The sequence below is a fragment of the Miniopterus natalensis genome, chromosome 6, assembly GCF_054644295.1.
Source record: "Miniopterus natalensis isolate mMinNat1 chromosome 6, mMinNat1.hap1, whole genome shotgun sequence".
Classification (NCBI taxonomy): Eukaryota; Metazoa; Chordata; class Mammalia; order Chiroptera; family Miniopteridae; genus Miniopterus; species Miniopterus natalensis.
This window is the reverse complement of record NC_142086.1, coordinates 55,590,127-55,606,829: the sequence shown is the minus strand read 5'-3', so window position 1 is coordinate 55,606,829 and position 16,703 is coordinate 55,590,127. Positions and strand designations below refer to the sequence as shown.

The following is a 16,703-nucleotide window of genomic DNA, read 5'->3' as shown; positions in this document are numbered from 1 at the left end:
TTTAGGCTTTTAATCCATATGGAATTTACTTTTGTAAACAGATCAAGAGAGGGATTTTTTTTTTTTTTTTCACATGGATGGCTAATGGTCTGTGTGGCATTTTATTGTCCTTTCCTCGCTGATTTATGATGCCATCCTGTCCTAACCAGACTTCCAAATGCACGTGGACCTGTTTGTGGACCGTCCTGTTGGTAATGCGTCCTTTTGTGTACCTTAGCATGTATTTCATTAACATCAGTTTAGAATAAAGCTTCTTATTTGAGAGAAGAGTCTTCCCTCCTCATTCTGTTTCTTTAAAATTCTTCATCTGCTCTTGGCCTCTTACTGTCCCACATCAGTTTAAGAGTCAGATTGTCACGTTCCTTTAAAAAACATTCTTCTGGAATTTTGATGAAAAAAATACATTGAATTTATAGACTAATTCAGGGAAGATTGACATTTTATAGTATTGCCTTCATGTTCAGAAACATGGTTATCTTTTTAAAATGTTTATGCTCTTTGATATATATAACTTTATGTATTTTTTACATAAGGTTCTTGCACATATTTTCTTAAATTTGTTCCTAGGTACTTATACTTTTATTAACATTTTAAAAGGAAATTTTTGAAATGATATTTTTTATTGATTATTGCTGCTGATTATTGATTATGTTATTAATTTTTGTACATTTTTTTTTATCTGGCAGCCAGTCTGAATTCTTTTTCTATCCAATAGTTTTTAGATTTTTTTATGACAATAATATTTTCTAGGCATAATGGCAGATGTTTTTTTTCTTTCCAATCTTATACTTTTTTCTTTCTCTTATCAGATGTCTAGGAGCCCCAGGATATTTTGAATAGAAGCAGTGATAGTATGCCCTCTTGTTCCTGATTTAAAAGGGAATGTGTCTAACATTTTACATTAAATACAGTGTTTATTGTAAGATTTTGATAGATAACTTTTAATAAGTTAAGAAAGTTCTGTTCCCAGTATAGGTAAGGGTGTTCTGTATTGTTTTGTTTTTGTCAAGAATGGTGCTGCATTTTATCAAACAATTTTTCTGCATTTATTGAGATGATCACATTGTTTTCCTTTGATCTATTAACCTGTTAATGTTATTTGTGTCCTTCTTTTTTCTTACTCCTAAGAAAGTTTTATTCTACTTTATAAGTCTTTTCAAAGAATAATTTGGGATTTGTTAAATCTCTCTTATTTCTATTGTTTCTATGGCATTATTTTCTTTTATTTAAGCTTAATTGGTTTGTTTATTTTTACTGATCAGAAACTCTTACATTATTAATTTTTATTTAGAGCACACAAGTTGATATGTAGTGTATTCATTGTCATTTTATTCTAAATATACTGTATATAATTATCCCCATCAATTTCTCATTTATATTATCACTATGTAATAATATAACATGTGTTACCTTTTCTCCAGTGGATATACTTCATTCATGTGTGTAACGATTTTTTAAATAAGTGAAAAAAAAATGAATTCACTTAGTCAGAATCTAAAATAGGGCACTGTAAGATCAAAAGTCAGTATTTGCATATTATACTGTAAAAGTAGCATACTACCAAGGTATGAATTCATCATTTATTATCACGCTGGTTCTTTTCCATCCTTAATAGGACCTTCTCAAACAAGACTTATGAACAGAAAACTTTATCTTTTCTTCTTTCCTAGATTACCCAGAAGTATCAACTTCATGAAGTCACTGCCTATCTATTAGAAAAGAAAGGAGATATTCATGGTGCCTTCTTAATAATGCTAAAGGTAACATTTTACTATGTTTGCTTTTTCATGCTTCTATCTATCCCTGCATTCATTAGTCTATCGCTCTTTTGAAACATAATTGGCATATAACATTGTATAAGTTTTCATCAACCCATCTTAATTTCTTATGTTTCAAAGTAAGTTTCAGGCAATAGTACATTTTACCTCAGCATTTTATCATGAATGTCACTGACTAGAGTTCAGTATTTCCTTGTGGTGCTTTTTAAGGGTAAAATTTACATACCATGAAATGCACAAGTCTTAAAAGTACCATTTGTTGAGTTTTGACAAATGCATACAACCGTATAACCCTAGTCCCTAACAAGATAGAGAACGTTACCTTCACCCCAGAAAGTTCCCTCATGCTTCTTTGCAGTCAGTTCCTACTCCCATTCCCCCAAATATAACCACTCTTCTGATTTTTCCGCCCACCATGGATTAGTTTTGCCTTTTTTATTTATTCATATTTATATTAATGGAATCATTCAATAGTTTTTCTTATATAATTCCTCTTGTAGTCAGCAAATGCTTTTGAGATTTATCTCTACTATTGGATGTATAAGTAGTTTGTCCATTTGATTGCTGAGTAGTACATAACTGTATGAATGTACCACAGTTTGTTCATTCTTCTATTGATTGACACCTGGGCTAGTTCTAGCCTTTTGCTATTATGAATAAAGCTGCTCTCATCACTCTTGTACACAAATGTTTTCATTTCCCTGGAGTGAGTACCAAGGAGTGTGCTGGGTCACTGGATAGGTATAGGGTTAGATTTATAAGAAATTATCAGACCTCTTTCCAAAGTGGACCATTTTTAGCATTTTATGTCCTATCAATAATGTACGAGTGTTTTGATGCTCCACATTCTCACCAACAGTTTGGTGGTCTATCAATTTTGGGGGGAAAGTTCTTTTTATTCTTTTAATTGTTGTAACATATACATAACATGATATTTACAATTTTAGCTGCAATAAGTATATTTATATTGCTGCGCAGCCATCACCACCATCCATCTCCAGAATTTTTTCATCTTCTCACAAAACCATTAGACAATTCCTCCCCATTCCTCTCTAGCCTCTGAAAACCACCATTCCACTTTTAAATTCTATGAATTTGATTACTCTAGGTACTTCTTATAAGTGGAATCATACAGTATTTGTCCTTTTGGGTCTAGCTTATTGCACTTAGCATAATGTCTTCAAGTTATTTACACTTAGCACAGTGCCTTGAGGGCCTGAGCTCTGTGTAGCAGTGGTGGTGCAAAGAGAAGAGGGTGTGAATTTGAGAACCTACTGATCATTTAAATACAATATAGGGTGATTGAGAGAGAATGGTTAATGATGATTCTATGATTTTTCGCTTAACATTAAGCTATAAGGGACCTCAATAAAAGGAGCAAATTTTTGGTAGAAGGGACATATTAAAGTCAGCTTCAGTGTATATGCAGAAGCCTTTGCAATATCAGTATCTGAGGATCTAAAATTCAGTAGAATTCAGTAGAGCAGTGGATACTACAACTGCATAATCAAGGCTGTGGCCCATGCTATGGGGATAGATTTCTCATGTCCTTTTTTATTCCCACTCACCCCTTTTTCTCATAATCCAGTATGAATTTTATTCTCTTATCCAAAGCATGGATAAGTTTTAATCCTCATTGCGCTGCCTCAGGAATGTCAATGATGACTATGTGGATAGCACAACAGAAGCAGAAGTGGAGCAGAATAAATGATATTTCGGGTACCTTCCAATACTGTTAGCTATGCTTTCTATATACACCAGAATTCTTTTCTGAATGACAAGGACCATTTTTAATAACTTCATTGTTTCTTGGATTTTTCCTTTAAAAGATGTCAATTTAATTATTTGGTGGATTAGAAATTAAAGTGTTCCTTTTACCTCCTAGAGACTACAAAGCAAACTTCAAGAGATAACTCACCAAGGTAAGTAAGTTTTTGAGTGTCATTTTCAATTTTTTATTTACTCCATATTTTTAAAGATGTTATCTAATAAACTGCATTTATTAAGTAATAAATTTATTAAGTACGTTCCGCATAATCACTGTTTATGCATTTTAACATTGGTCCCAATTTTAACTTCTTTTTAAGGGCTCATAATAAGAAAGCATGTAAACCATGTGGCTTTGTGATGCTAATTGCCAGTGGAGTTCAGTGTACAGAAAAGTAGGCACTCTTCACTGGTATTGATTTTTTGCTTACATTTCTGTACTTATGATTTGGTTATTATAAATGAGGTACATAACTAATGTCTTAAAAATTACTATAATATACTGAATAACAGCAAGGCAGAGATCTTCTAACCAGTGTTTCTGTACTGAATTTATGTGATTTTGGCACCAAGCAGTAAAACCTGACAGTTTAGCATCTTGATTGGCTTTGTCACAGATGATATATAATTATCATTATATTTCTTGATATTGAAATTATTTTTTTAAATTGTGGTAAAATATGCTAACATAAAATTCACCATTTTAATCATTTTTAAGTATACAATGCAGTGACATTAAGTACATTTACATTGTTTGCTATCATCACTACCATCCATCTCTAGAATTTTTCAACTTCTACACTGAAACTCTATACCCATTAGAAAGTTACTCCCCATTTCCCCCTCCCCACTCAGCCCCCCAGCAACCACTACTCTGCTTTTTTACTCTGAATTTGATTACTCTAGGTATCTCATATAAGTGGAGTCATATGCTATTTATCCTTTTGGGTCTAAGTTAGTACATTTAACATAATGTCTTCAAGATTTATCTATGTTGTAGCACATGTCAGAATTCCATTCCTTCTAAAGTCTGAATAATATTCCATTTTTTATATCTACTACATTTTGAATTCATTCATCGATCAGTGGACAATTGAGTTGCTTCCACTTTTGACTATTGTGAATAGTGCTGCTATGAACATGGGTGTGCTAGTATCCTTTTACATCCCTGCTTTCCTATCTTCTGGTATAAACCCAGAAGTAGGATTGCTAGATTAAATGGTAATTCTATTTTTAATTTTTTGAGGAGCCCCCATAGTGTGTTTTATAGTGACTATATTACTTTACATTTCCACCAACAATGCACAAGGGTTTCAACTTCTCCAAATCCTCACCAACAATTGTTATTTTCTGTTTACTTAATGATAGTCATCCTAATGAGTGTGAGGTAGTATCTCATTGTGGTTTCTGTTTTTTGTTTTTTTTCCAATTTATCTTTATTATTGAAAGTATTACAGGTGTCCCATTTTTCCCCCCAATTGACCTCCTCCACCTCGCTCCCACCCCCTCCCCAGGCCTTCACCCCGTTATTGACTGGGTTATGCATATGTGTATATATATATGACTTATTTGGTTAATCTCTTCCACCCTTCACCTCCCTTCCCTCTTTCCTCTGAAATATGATTGTCTGTTGCATGTGTCAGTGTCTCTGGATCTATTTAGTTCATCTGATTCTTTTGTTCATTAGCTTCTTCTTAAAGAAGACCCTTCAACATTTCCTGTAGTGCTGGTCTGGTGGTGATGAACTCCCTTAGCTTTTTCTTATCTGTGAAGCTCTTTATCTGACCTTCAGTTCTAAATGATAGCTTTGCTGGGTAGAGCAATGTTGGTTGTAGTTCCATGTTTTTCATCACTTTGAATATTTCTTGCCACTCTCTTCTGGCCTGCAAGGTTTCTGTTGAGAAATCAGCTGACAGTCGTATGGGTGCTCCCTTGTAGGTAACTAATTGCTCTTCTCTTGCTGCTTTTAAGATTCTCTCTTTGACTTTAACCTTTGGCATTTTAATATGATATGTCTTGCTGTGGGCCTCTTTGGATTCCTCTTGTTTGGGACCCTCTGTGCTTCCTGGACTTGTAAGTCTATTTCTTTCCCCAGGTAGGGGAAGTTTTCTGTCATTATTTTTTCAAATAGGTTTTCAATTTCTTGCTCTCTTTCTTCTCCTTCTGGCACCTAATAATACGAATGTTGGGCCTCTTGAAGTTGTCCCAGAGGCTCCTTATACTATCTTCATATTTCTGGATTCTTTTTTCTTTTTGCTCTTCTGGTTGGGTGTTTTTTGCTTCCTCATGTTCCAAATTGCTGATTTGATTCTCAGCATCCTCTACTCTACTGTACTTTACTGTTGATTCCCTGTAAATTATTCTTCATTTCAGTTTATGTAGCTTTCATTTCAAATTGATACTTTATTATGTCATCAATTTTCTCCGTTATTTTTGTCATACTCTTACTAATATGGTTGAGCATCCTTATAAACAAAATTCTGAACTCTGCATCTGTTAGCTTGCTTGGATCTATTTCATTTAGTTCCTTTTCTAGAGATTTTTCCTGTTCTTTCCTTGTGATATGTTTCTTTGCCTCCACATTTTGGCTGCTTCCAGGTGTTTGTTTCTATGTTTAGGTAGAGTTGCTATGTTTCTATGTTTAGGTAGAGTTGGAATTTGTAGAGTGGCTTTGTGTAGTAGGTGCCCTGTAGAATCCAGTGGCTCAGCCTCCCCAGTCACCTGAGCTGGGCCTTCTAGGTGCTCCCCTGTGTGGACTGTGTGCACTGTCCTATTGTAGTTGAGCCTTGGTTGCTATTGGCTTCGCTGGGAGGAATGGACCCTCCGGCCAATCAGCTGTGAGGACAGCTGCAACTATAGCCAAAGAGCTGCTGTGCTGGAGACACACCTCTGGAGCAGGATTTACTTCAGTGGAGCTTTGGTGTTCACCAGGTGCACCCCTTGAGTGTGTCACTCGTGGATGTGGTAGGGTTGTAATCAACGTGGTCGAGTCTGACCACCAGGTGCACTGTCTCTGGGGCCTCCAGGGAGGTGCAAAGTCAGCCTCTGCCAGTGCCTTGCCCAAGGTCACCCAGAATGAGCTACACAGCAAACCGTAGTTGGCTGCTACTTGTGCTGGGCTTGGTGTTGTCCAGTAGAGGCCAAGCTATGAGCCAATGCAGGCTGCCACTAGTGCCAGGCCTGGGGCCACTTATCAAGCTGTATGGGGCACACTGCTCTTGGTCTCGATGCTTTTTCAGGTCCCTGGTTGTAGGGCTTCTGTTCAGCTAGATTTCAGGAGGTTCTGAGTGATGGTTGTTCTGTATTTTAGTTGTAATTTTGATGTGGTTGTGGAAGACGGCAGGTACAGCTGTTACCTACACCACCATCTTGTTTCCTCTTCTCATTGTGGTTTTGATTAGCAATTCTCTAGTGATTACTGATGTTGAGCATCTTTTCCATGTGCTTGTTGGTCATTTGTATATTTTCTCTGAATACCTAATTAAGTCTTTTGCCCACTTTTAAATTGGAATATTTGTTTTCTTCTTACTTGACATTTTCAAAATAGCCCTCCCAAAGTTCAGAGAATTACTTGATGAGTGATTTTTAGATTGTTCTGCCTCTTTAATGCACCAACACATTTCTTGGATCCCTTGGCCCACACATTCCCGTCAATCCTGGTACCCTAATTCTCTGTAGATTATTTATTTTTGGAACCTCAATAAACACTTGGTTGACTTTTCCATATTTAGTCCTACTAAACATTTAATTACTATTTTCATTTTGTCCATATGTGTGAATGTGACTACGTTAGGTTTGTTGCATTTATGACATTTTTCTTTTTCAGTTTAGTATTATGAGAATAATTTTTGCAGAGATTACATGAAAGACTGAGGGAAAAGTAAGAAGAATATTTCCCCAAATCACTACAATAATTTGCAGGTGAAATGTCTAGAAAAGCCAGTTCCTTGAATTCCCATGAAGATAAATTTCTCAGTAGTATCTCATGCTTACCATTTACTTTCAGATTCAATTTTGACAGTATGCTTAAGAATTTTGGAGGATTTGCTAATTGCAATACATTCTGCTAGTTCTTATGGGTTATACACAGATAGCTAAAACACAGTCCTCACCCAAAGAACTAGAATCTTGTAAAGGAGACAGATATGTAAATAAAAATGTCTAGTGCAGGTAGAATCAAGTATTATAAAAGAGGTACAATAAGAGTGGCAAAGGATTGTGGAAAATTAAAAAGTTGTTTATAACTGATGAATCAAAGATAACTTGTGGAAGATGTAACCTTTGAAGTAATTGAGATTGGAATGATGAATAGGAGTTTGATAGGCAAAAAGCAAGGAAAGGTCCTTCTAGGAGAGGAGAACATGAACACAAAAGTGCCTGGCCAGCAATCTCAGGGAGTGAGGATAATCAGGCCATGTAAGAGCACAGAATGTGAGATGAATCAGAGTGTTTACTATGTTTACTTAGAGTCGTAGGTTTACTTTCTATTTTTAAAATTAGAAGTCTTTGATGGTTTTTGTGGATGGGTTTTTTACAGTGTTTGTATTTGTGCTTAAGAAAACTTTAGTGACAGTATAAAAGGGAATGAGGGAGGCAAGATTTAGAAGTTAAAAATTGCACTGTTACAAGAGTGCAAATGAGGTTATGAAGAGCTCTGCCAGGGTAAAAGTAGTGGGCATATGAGAGTATGGAAGTAGAATTCACAAAATTGGAAATTTATTTGAATGGATAAACAAGAGGGAAGCACCAAAGATGATGGAAGATTTATAAACTGGTTGGCTTAAAGATGATGGTTCCATTAACTTAGTTTGGAAATGTAGGGGTAAGAGCAGACTTAAATGGAGAAAAATGGCTTCGGTTTTGCACATATAAAGTTCAAGGTAATTGCAGGACATCAGTGCAGAGATAGATGTCTTTATGTTGAAAACTCAACCTGCAGATTATGAAAGGAATAGGGTTGGAATTGTATATTTGAAAGTTATTAGCAAGAATGTGAGTTACAGCCACAAGAGTGGTTGAAATTACTGAAAAATGAGAAAGAAAGGGCCTAAAATAGTATCTTGGAGGAATACCCACATTTAAGATATAGAGGAAGAATTGATAGAGCAGGAAAGGTGGAAGAAAATTTCTCTAATCTATAGACAAATGATTGGGGATTTTCCAGAGCTAAAACCTATTAAAATGCTAAGTTTGATGAGTTTTACATGTCCTATGAATGTCAAACAATGATATGGAAAACTGTTGCACAGAATCATCTGGGTTTTTTTTATCTGCTAAATCTCAGGATCAGTTGTCATAGAGGATTATATAATAGAAAAACTAAGGATATACAGAGAAAAAAATTTTTACAGGAGCTTTGAGATTATCATTAATCTATTCTTAAGTGATGTTAACAATTTTTTCTGAATCTAGATACCAAAGAGGATGATCCCTCATTGAAGGATGTTGAAGATACCATGGTAGAGACAATTGCCCTTTGCCAGAGAAATTCACATAATTTGAACCAGCAGCAAAGAGAGGTAGAAGAATGACTACTTAAGCATTTAAATGTCTGTTCTGGTCTGAAACTAGGAATTAATTCTATTTCTATTGCCCTTTCAGCTACCTGAGTTCAATTCAACTGATTTTAATCACTGTTTAGTGCTCCTAGGAGTATAAGACTCTCAAAGTTATTATGAGGAGTGCCTGTCCTCTTTGTTCTCACAAAAGGCTTTATATTCTTAGATTTGGCTGTGCTGCAAAACTTAAATGTGTGAATACTAGATGTCCTTGTTCTCTTTGGACTGGGATTTTGTGTATTTCGTGTAATGGTATTGTGGATGTGTCATCATTTATCATCTCTTCTATTCCCCATGGATGAAAGTGAGCATGAAGAACCAGAGGAAAACCCTCAGGGATACAGAGAACACTGGAAAAGGTCAGAGAAGGTTATGACAGTAGTTCTCAACCTTGGCTGCACCTTAGAGTCACCTGGGGAGCTCTGAAAAATCCCAGCACTCAGATTGCACCCAGATCAATTAAACTAAAGTCTCTGTGGCTCTGACCCAGTTATCACTATGTTTTGAAGCTTCCCACATGATTCCACTGTGCAGTCCAGGGTGGAAACACTGCTATGACAGATTCCAGACTGCAAAAGGGGAGAGCACAAACCAAAGGAGGAATAGTTGAGCCCCTGTGCAGGTGGGAGGTGCAGGTGGGAGTTACAGCAGTGAGCAGAAACTAAGGGGACGAGATATGACTTGACAGCTAAATTCTGCAGTAGTTTTAAGAAGTAAAATTGGTGGCATGATCTGGCATAGCTGTCTGGTGCCTGCCCCTCCAGGCTGTGGCTTCTGGCTTGACACCATCTGGCCTCTTCCCGTTGCCTGGTTTTCTGAAACAGAAAGCAGGATAAATGTTCCATGTAAAGTTAGCAATGCATGTTAAAGTGGAAATAATAAACTTTGTACATTTTCTGTTCTTATGAGATGGGTAAATTTCTCCTTTATGTTTTGTCAAGGATTTTTTAAGGTTATATATTTTGAAAACCATTTAGAATATGAATTGTGTATAACAAGCATTTTTACATAATATGTGTTTTTCTTTATTAAACAACTTTTTTGTATGTGAAAGATACATACCCATCATTTCAAAGAAATCCTGCAATACAGAAAGTTATACAGAAGGATGTTTTTAAAAATTACCTTGTGTCCATTCTGTCACCCAGAAATAACCATCATTATCATTTGGTGAAAACTACTCTAGATGTTTTTCATCTGCCTAGGTTAACATAATTTTAGAAAAATTGGATCAAATAATGCTTACTTTTAAAATAAATGTAGAATTCAATCTCATTTTGGAAGGTTATGTAAAACTGAGAAATTGCTGAATTTCAAATACTTCTTCCCCATACTAGCTATTAATAAATCACACTCAAGCTTAAAAAATCTGAACTATAATAGATTGGGATTATTATTACATTTCAGTTTTTATAGTATCTATGATTCCAAGCCAGTAAGGAAATTTGCATGAACTCATACTTCCTCTAACCTCTCTTCTCCAACCATTTTAACTTTAATTAGTTATGCTATTTTATCTTATTAAGGTTAATAATACATTCTTTTCTGAATCCATAATTCCCATGGTTGTTTAATCTTTATTCAAATGGATAACAGGCTTTACACCAGCCCTTTTACCATGATCTTTCCATCTTAAGTTTTTGTTTTGTTTTGTTTTTTTCATTTATCTTGTGGTTAGCTGGCTATATTTGGACATGGTTATATTTTGATAGAAAACCACAAAAGAGTAAAATTGTTATAGCTGTGTTTATACATATTCGATACTAAGCCATTTTTATTTTTCAACCCTTCCATCTCCTTTTTAATACCTATTTGATACTCTTCTTCTTCTCATGGAAATTTTAAGGAAAAAATGACAATTGTGTTTTATAATTAGAGCTGTTCAGGTTCACACAAACTGAAATATGTCCAGATTCTCATTTATTAATGGTAGAATTAGGTATAAAAATCTGTGCCTCCAGAACTCTAGGGATTATTCCAATTTTATTCGAACTCTGTATTTCTTAATCAGATACAGGATCAAGGTTTCCTTTGATGTGGCAAAAAGGAAATATATATAAATATATATATTTTTTTAATTTAATTTAATTTTTTTGTCAAAAAGTGAGATGGAATTTGTTTGATAAACAGATGTTAGACTTCTTTCTATTCTTTGAAATTTTCACTTTTCTAAGATTATAGTTACACCATTTTCTGGCTGTATATAAGAGAAGTCTGTCTATAAGGGAAATCTATCTGTCTCTCCCTTTCTTAGACACACATATACCTCACATCATTCTCTACCCACCCATTTCCAACAACTGGTTTCTGCTTCATAATAACAAAAATACTTAAATGTTGGTTTTATATAAATAACATTTTTGTGAAATTGCTAGACTGCTTTTATAATACCAAACTTTAAGTTAGGGAGATTTTAATAGTTGCTTTGCCTTGATTCTCTCTCATTGTTTTGGAGAGAGTGAGAACAAGAGCTATTGCCACAGACCCTAAACTAACTATAAAAGCTTGATAGTGAACTATCTATAATATCTCTTTCTAAAAGTTTCTTCAGGAAATTTAATATTATGGAGTATTTTTTTAAAGTTTGACCACAGGAAGTTGGGTTGACAGTCACTTCCCAAGTAGATTTTCTACCTGTCCTGTCTTTGTATGTCTGTCTATTTATGCTGCTACCCCAGTGCCGCTGTTTAGATATAACAAAGAATATGGCTTTGTTATACATATAATTCCCTGAAAAGAAAGCTGTGTATTATATAACAGGGGTTATGTTATTAGGTATGCCATATACAATTAAAAGACCATAAAATACACAGAAATAAATGATGCAGTTGTAAAAACAAGTTAAAATGGGCAATGTAAAGGTGAGCTAAGTAAAAAGTAACAAACAAGCACACAAAAGAAAACAGACCCATAGATATAGACAACAGATTGGAGGTTACCAAAGGGAAGGCAAAATGGGTAAATGGGGTGAAATATATGGTGACAGATGGAAACTAGACTTTTGATGGTGAGCACACAATAGAGTATCCAGATATCAAATTATAGTGTTGTACACCTGAAATTTATATAGTGTTATTAACCAGTGTTACCTCAATTTAAAAAAAAGGAAAAAGAATAAAATACAAGATTAAAGTTCATGAATACTGAATAAAATAAATTAAAATTTCAATAAAATATAGAATTGCTAGTATGTAACAGAGTTAAAGCCAGTATCTTAAGAACTTGAAGAAATATGTAAAAAGTCGGCATTATAAAACCCTCGCCTTGGAGAACCTCAAATGGGGGCAGATAAGGGCTTCCTAGCAGAGTTCCTTAGTGGGAGGTCACCCAGTAGGAAAGTCACTGGACCCTTAACAGGCTCCCATATCTCCATTGTCACACAAGCTCTACAGTGTCAGATGGGGTACAGAACATGCCCTCTTCTGTAGATAACCACTCTTGTCCTTCTCTGCTGTGTGGATGTTTATAGGAATAGGTTCCTCCTAGATACTGGGTGAAGGCCTTTGTAAATCACTATCCAACTAAAAAACATGTTTGAAATTTTTAAAATGTATTAATTTGATTTCTGATGATAAAGATATTTCTTAAGGCTTAAGAAGAGCACAGAATTTGGAGTCATACTACCAATTTACTGGCAGTGTAATCTTTGGCAAGTTACTTACATTTTGTTTTCTAAGCTTCATTTTCTTATCTCAAGTGAAGATAATGTTCACTGTATAAGGTTATTATGAGACTGAAGTGAGAAAATCTATGTAGAGCATTTAATACAGTGCCCAATATAATAGGAATAAATAAATGATAGATCTATTAACTTATCTCATGATGTGGTTGGAAATGTTAATTAAAATAATGTTAACTTCCATTTCTTGGTCTGTGATGACTAAGGAAATACAAAATAATGCTTCATATAGGAAAAAATCATTGGTTGTTACTTATGTATTATATAATGCTTCATTTACCTTGCTTGACATAGCCAAAGAGAAATGGGGGAAGGGTGGCTGGGGGGGTGGTGTCTCTGTTCCCTTCTGTGGTACAGAGGGCTATTTAGACTTTGTGAGTGATGCATTTATGCCATAGTATTTAATAACCTAGCAGGAGGCTCTGCCCCGGCCCCTTTAAACCTACCCTCTCCTGAGACACCAAAGATTGCAGTTCTGAGGTATAAACTTACTTAACTTCAGCTTCCTTGTTTTCCCAGGATGCATGGTAAAGATATCTGTTTTGTGTCCCTGCTTTTTATTGTCTTTTCTTTTCCCAGTCAAGTGTTCCATCTTTTCTTTTTCTAATTTTTACCAACAAAAGTATGTGAGAAGTACATTTCAACATGTAAAACACTATACTGATGTTACTTATTCTTAAAAATAACACAGCACTTTTGTTTTCCTTTGGTTTACTCTGACGTTATAGGCACTCTGGTTTCCGTTATTGGAGGCAATGATGGCCCCTCAGAAGCTGTCCAGTTCAGCTACACCTCACCTGCACTCCGAAGGTAAGTTCATCAGAGCCATCTATACCACCACCCAATTTTTATCAGCTAAAAATTAACATTGTGAAACTTTTCCCAGTATCATATTATTATAGCTTAATGAAATTATATTGTAGTGTTGATTTCATCTTTCAGATTCAGTACTTTCCATGGCACCAGTTACATCATTTATCTTGAATATTAGTAGCTTTGCAGTAGTTAAACTCTAAAATATCAAACTGGCCTTGGTTAGCTATTTCTAGGCAGCTATAAAAATCTGTTTTCCACTGGTGTGTAGGAAAAACCAAAAGCTCTTAGTTTAAACTAACCTTAATATCAACATTTTATTACAACAGCTTTGAAATCTTTGACCATGCAAGTTCTAAACAGCATGGCAGCATTTATTGCCCTTCCATCAATCTTGCAAAGAATCTTACAGGTGAGTTAAAAGGGGGGGGGGGGGGGATTCACTGTTCAAGTTCAACTGATATTTAGCTATATATAAATAACAGTAAATTGGGCTAATGTTTAAATGTGTCTCTAGCATGTTGCAATTAATTTTTGGCATGAGCTAAATATATGACTTATGACTCATCTTGACTCTTCCTAGTGCTCCGGGTTTGCTTGGCACACACTTGCAAGCTTCAGTTAGGGCATGCAACCTTCAGATGTTCAGTTACCTTGGCATTTAGATATACAACGTGTGCTAACAGAAGAGAATTACCATTATTTCCAGCTTCTTATCCTTTTTACGTCAAAAAAGATAGCCTAGGAATTATGTTAATATAGGCTTTATTTACTTATTTATTTATTTATATAGGCATTTCTTAATCATTGGTTGTTACTTATGTTTTATAACTCATCCTAAAACTTTCTTTATATCCAAAACTCATCCCCTACTCTAGATTCTAGCTGGTTTTGTGTCCAAAGCTTTTGTAGGAAACATTCCAGCCTGTTGTCTTTAACAAAAAGGCTGAATGTTTCCAACTTCATCTAAAGAAGAACACTAAAAATACATTAAGATATATTTGTAGAAAAATATGTGAACATTCATAGGGAAAGAGTAAGAATTAACCTTAGAGTCCATTATGTCTTTGTTCACTTCATGCAGTATAGACACACACATACAAAGAAAAAAAAATCAAACGATATCATGCCATTGCTCTGTATAATTTTCAAATGATTTTTATCCAATCAAGAAAGTCCCTATCAGTTCTCTTTTAAGACTTTCCAAGCTCTTCTTTCTATCTGGTATTAAGCATCTGGGCCTTTGCTGATAAAGACTGCTGCATTCCAGAGTCTCTCATCATATAGTACCTTATCATTTAGAATGTCTCCTGACACGTATTATCTCATTTGATCCTTGTCGTGTGTTGGATAATTCTTTGATATAGACTACTTTTCTTATAGCTATTTTAAAATGCATTAGTTATAAGGTTTTTAATCACATATAAAGTATTATCTCCATAAAGCAGGACTACTTTAGTTTACCAAGTAGATGAGAAAAAAGTGAAATCCTAAAGCCAAAAGTGGCTTCTTTTTCAGTGTATGCACTTTGCTTTATGTTGAGCTTTAACCATACTTTCTGATACATAAATTATAATAAATAAAAATCAAATTTTCCTTTGCAAAAGCATGTTTTTTAATTCTATATTTTAAAATTTATATTTTTGAAGGCTTTTGATATTTGAAAATCTTCAGTTTGAGTATTACTGGCATTCATTGTAATTATATTTTCTACCTTCAGTGGTTGTTAACTCTCACTAATCAGGAGGGTATGCTAGTTCATAAATTCTTTATTTGCACATTGTGGTTACTGTAATAATAATGCTACCTTATATTTGTACACAGATTTTTTTTTTTTTCAGGGTGCTTTCATAGATATCTCATTTAAAGCTCACAGTCTCTTGAAGTAGGTAGGGCTACTATAAAAATTTCTGTTGAGGAAGGATGAAACTCAAGTATAGTCTCTTACCTCCTAATTCATGCTCTTTCCCATTATATTATGTAAGTTTTTTTATTTGTTTCATTCCCTGGTGTTTTGAAGAGTTTATTATTAGTTAGTTTATTAATTATATGCTACCCTGTTTAGTCATTACCTATGTGGATGAAAGGCACAGTTCTTGTCCTAAAAGGGCTCTTATAAAACAGAGAGAAAATGTTCTGTTATAACTATTCATAGGGCTATAATCAAGTAATAGTGTACACCTTCAAGGATTATGTGCTCTGATGCATGTAGGGTAGTTGCCACTTTTACATCCCTCCACTTTCAGTCCACGAGATTACAACAGGAACAGCCACGTGAAGGTGTGACCCTGCCCCTGGCTCCATTTGATGGACAAAGGGCGGATAACTGGCCTAAGCAGCGCCAGTGTGTGTCCTTTCCTGGAAATTTTAGAATTAAACTTGAGAAAGACAAGTTTCTCTTCAGGTCTCTGGAATATATAAAGTACAATGTTCAGGAGCTAACAGTGACTATTTTTCCATCATATGGACTAAACAAGTTTAAAAAAAAAGTTAATCTACAGAGAGAAGGAGAAGAATGAAGCAGATACACAGAGAGGAGAATAGACAGGATGCATGGAGAAGAGAGATGATACAGGGAGCAGACTCAAGACACTGGGAGAGGAGACAATGGAGAGAAAATCCTGATGGCATTTGAGTCCCTCATTGCAGTTCTTAAGGGTTACCTGCATTCTTTTGCTTTGATCCTTGAAACACCCCAGTACCTTTTGAGTAAGTTAGAATGAGTTGGGTTTCTGAATATATATTGCCAAAAGTATATGGAACATTGACCAAGATAGACCATAATCCGGACTATAAAACAATAAATCTGGTGTTTTAGATTTTAACCATCCTAATAGGTTAGTGGTCTCATTGTTGTTTTAATTTGCAGTACCATAGTGAAAATAGCATTGAGCATCTTTTCATGTGCTCATTTGCCATCTGTATATCTTCATTGGTAAGGTGTCTGTTTAGTTCTTTTGCCCACCTTTTAGTTGAGTTGTTGTTGTTGTTGTTGAGTTATAAGAGTTCTTTGTATATTTTTTATGCAAGTTCTTTATCAGATATGTGTTTGGAAATATTTTCTCCCAGCTTGTCTTTTCATTCTCTCACCCATGTTTCACAAAGCAG

General features: G+C 34.9%; 1 protein-coding gene across 5 annotated transcripts in view; it reads left to right on the top strand.

Annotated features, from left to right (window-relative positions):
* VPS8 (VPS8 subunit of CORVET complex) overlaps positions 1–16,703 on the top strand; it is a 200,688-nt gene that overhangs the window by 122,687 nt on the left and 61,298 nt on the right. For all 5 annotated transcript variants that reach the window (XM_016200097.2, XM_016200096.2, XM_087818259.1 and 2 more), the window contains 5 exons: positions 1,671–1,760; positions 3,664–3,700; positions 8,958–9,064; positions 13,511–13,592; positions 13,925–14,007. In XM_016200097.2, coding sequence (XP_016055583.2) covers positions 1,671–1,760; positions 3,664–3,700; positions 8,958–9,064; positions 13,511–13,592; positions 13,925–14,007 — 399 coding nt within the window. The remainder of the gene's footprint in view (positions 1–1,670; positions 1,761–3,663; positions 3,701–8,957; positions 9,065–13,510; positions 13,593–13,924; positions 14,008–16,703) is intronic.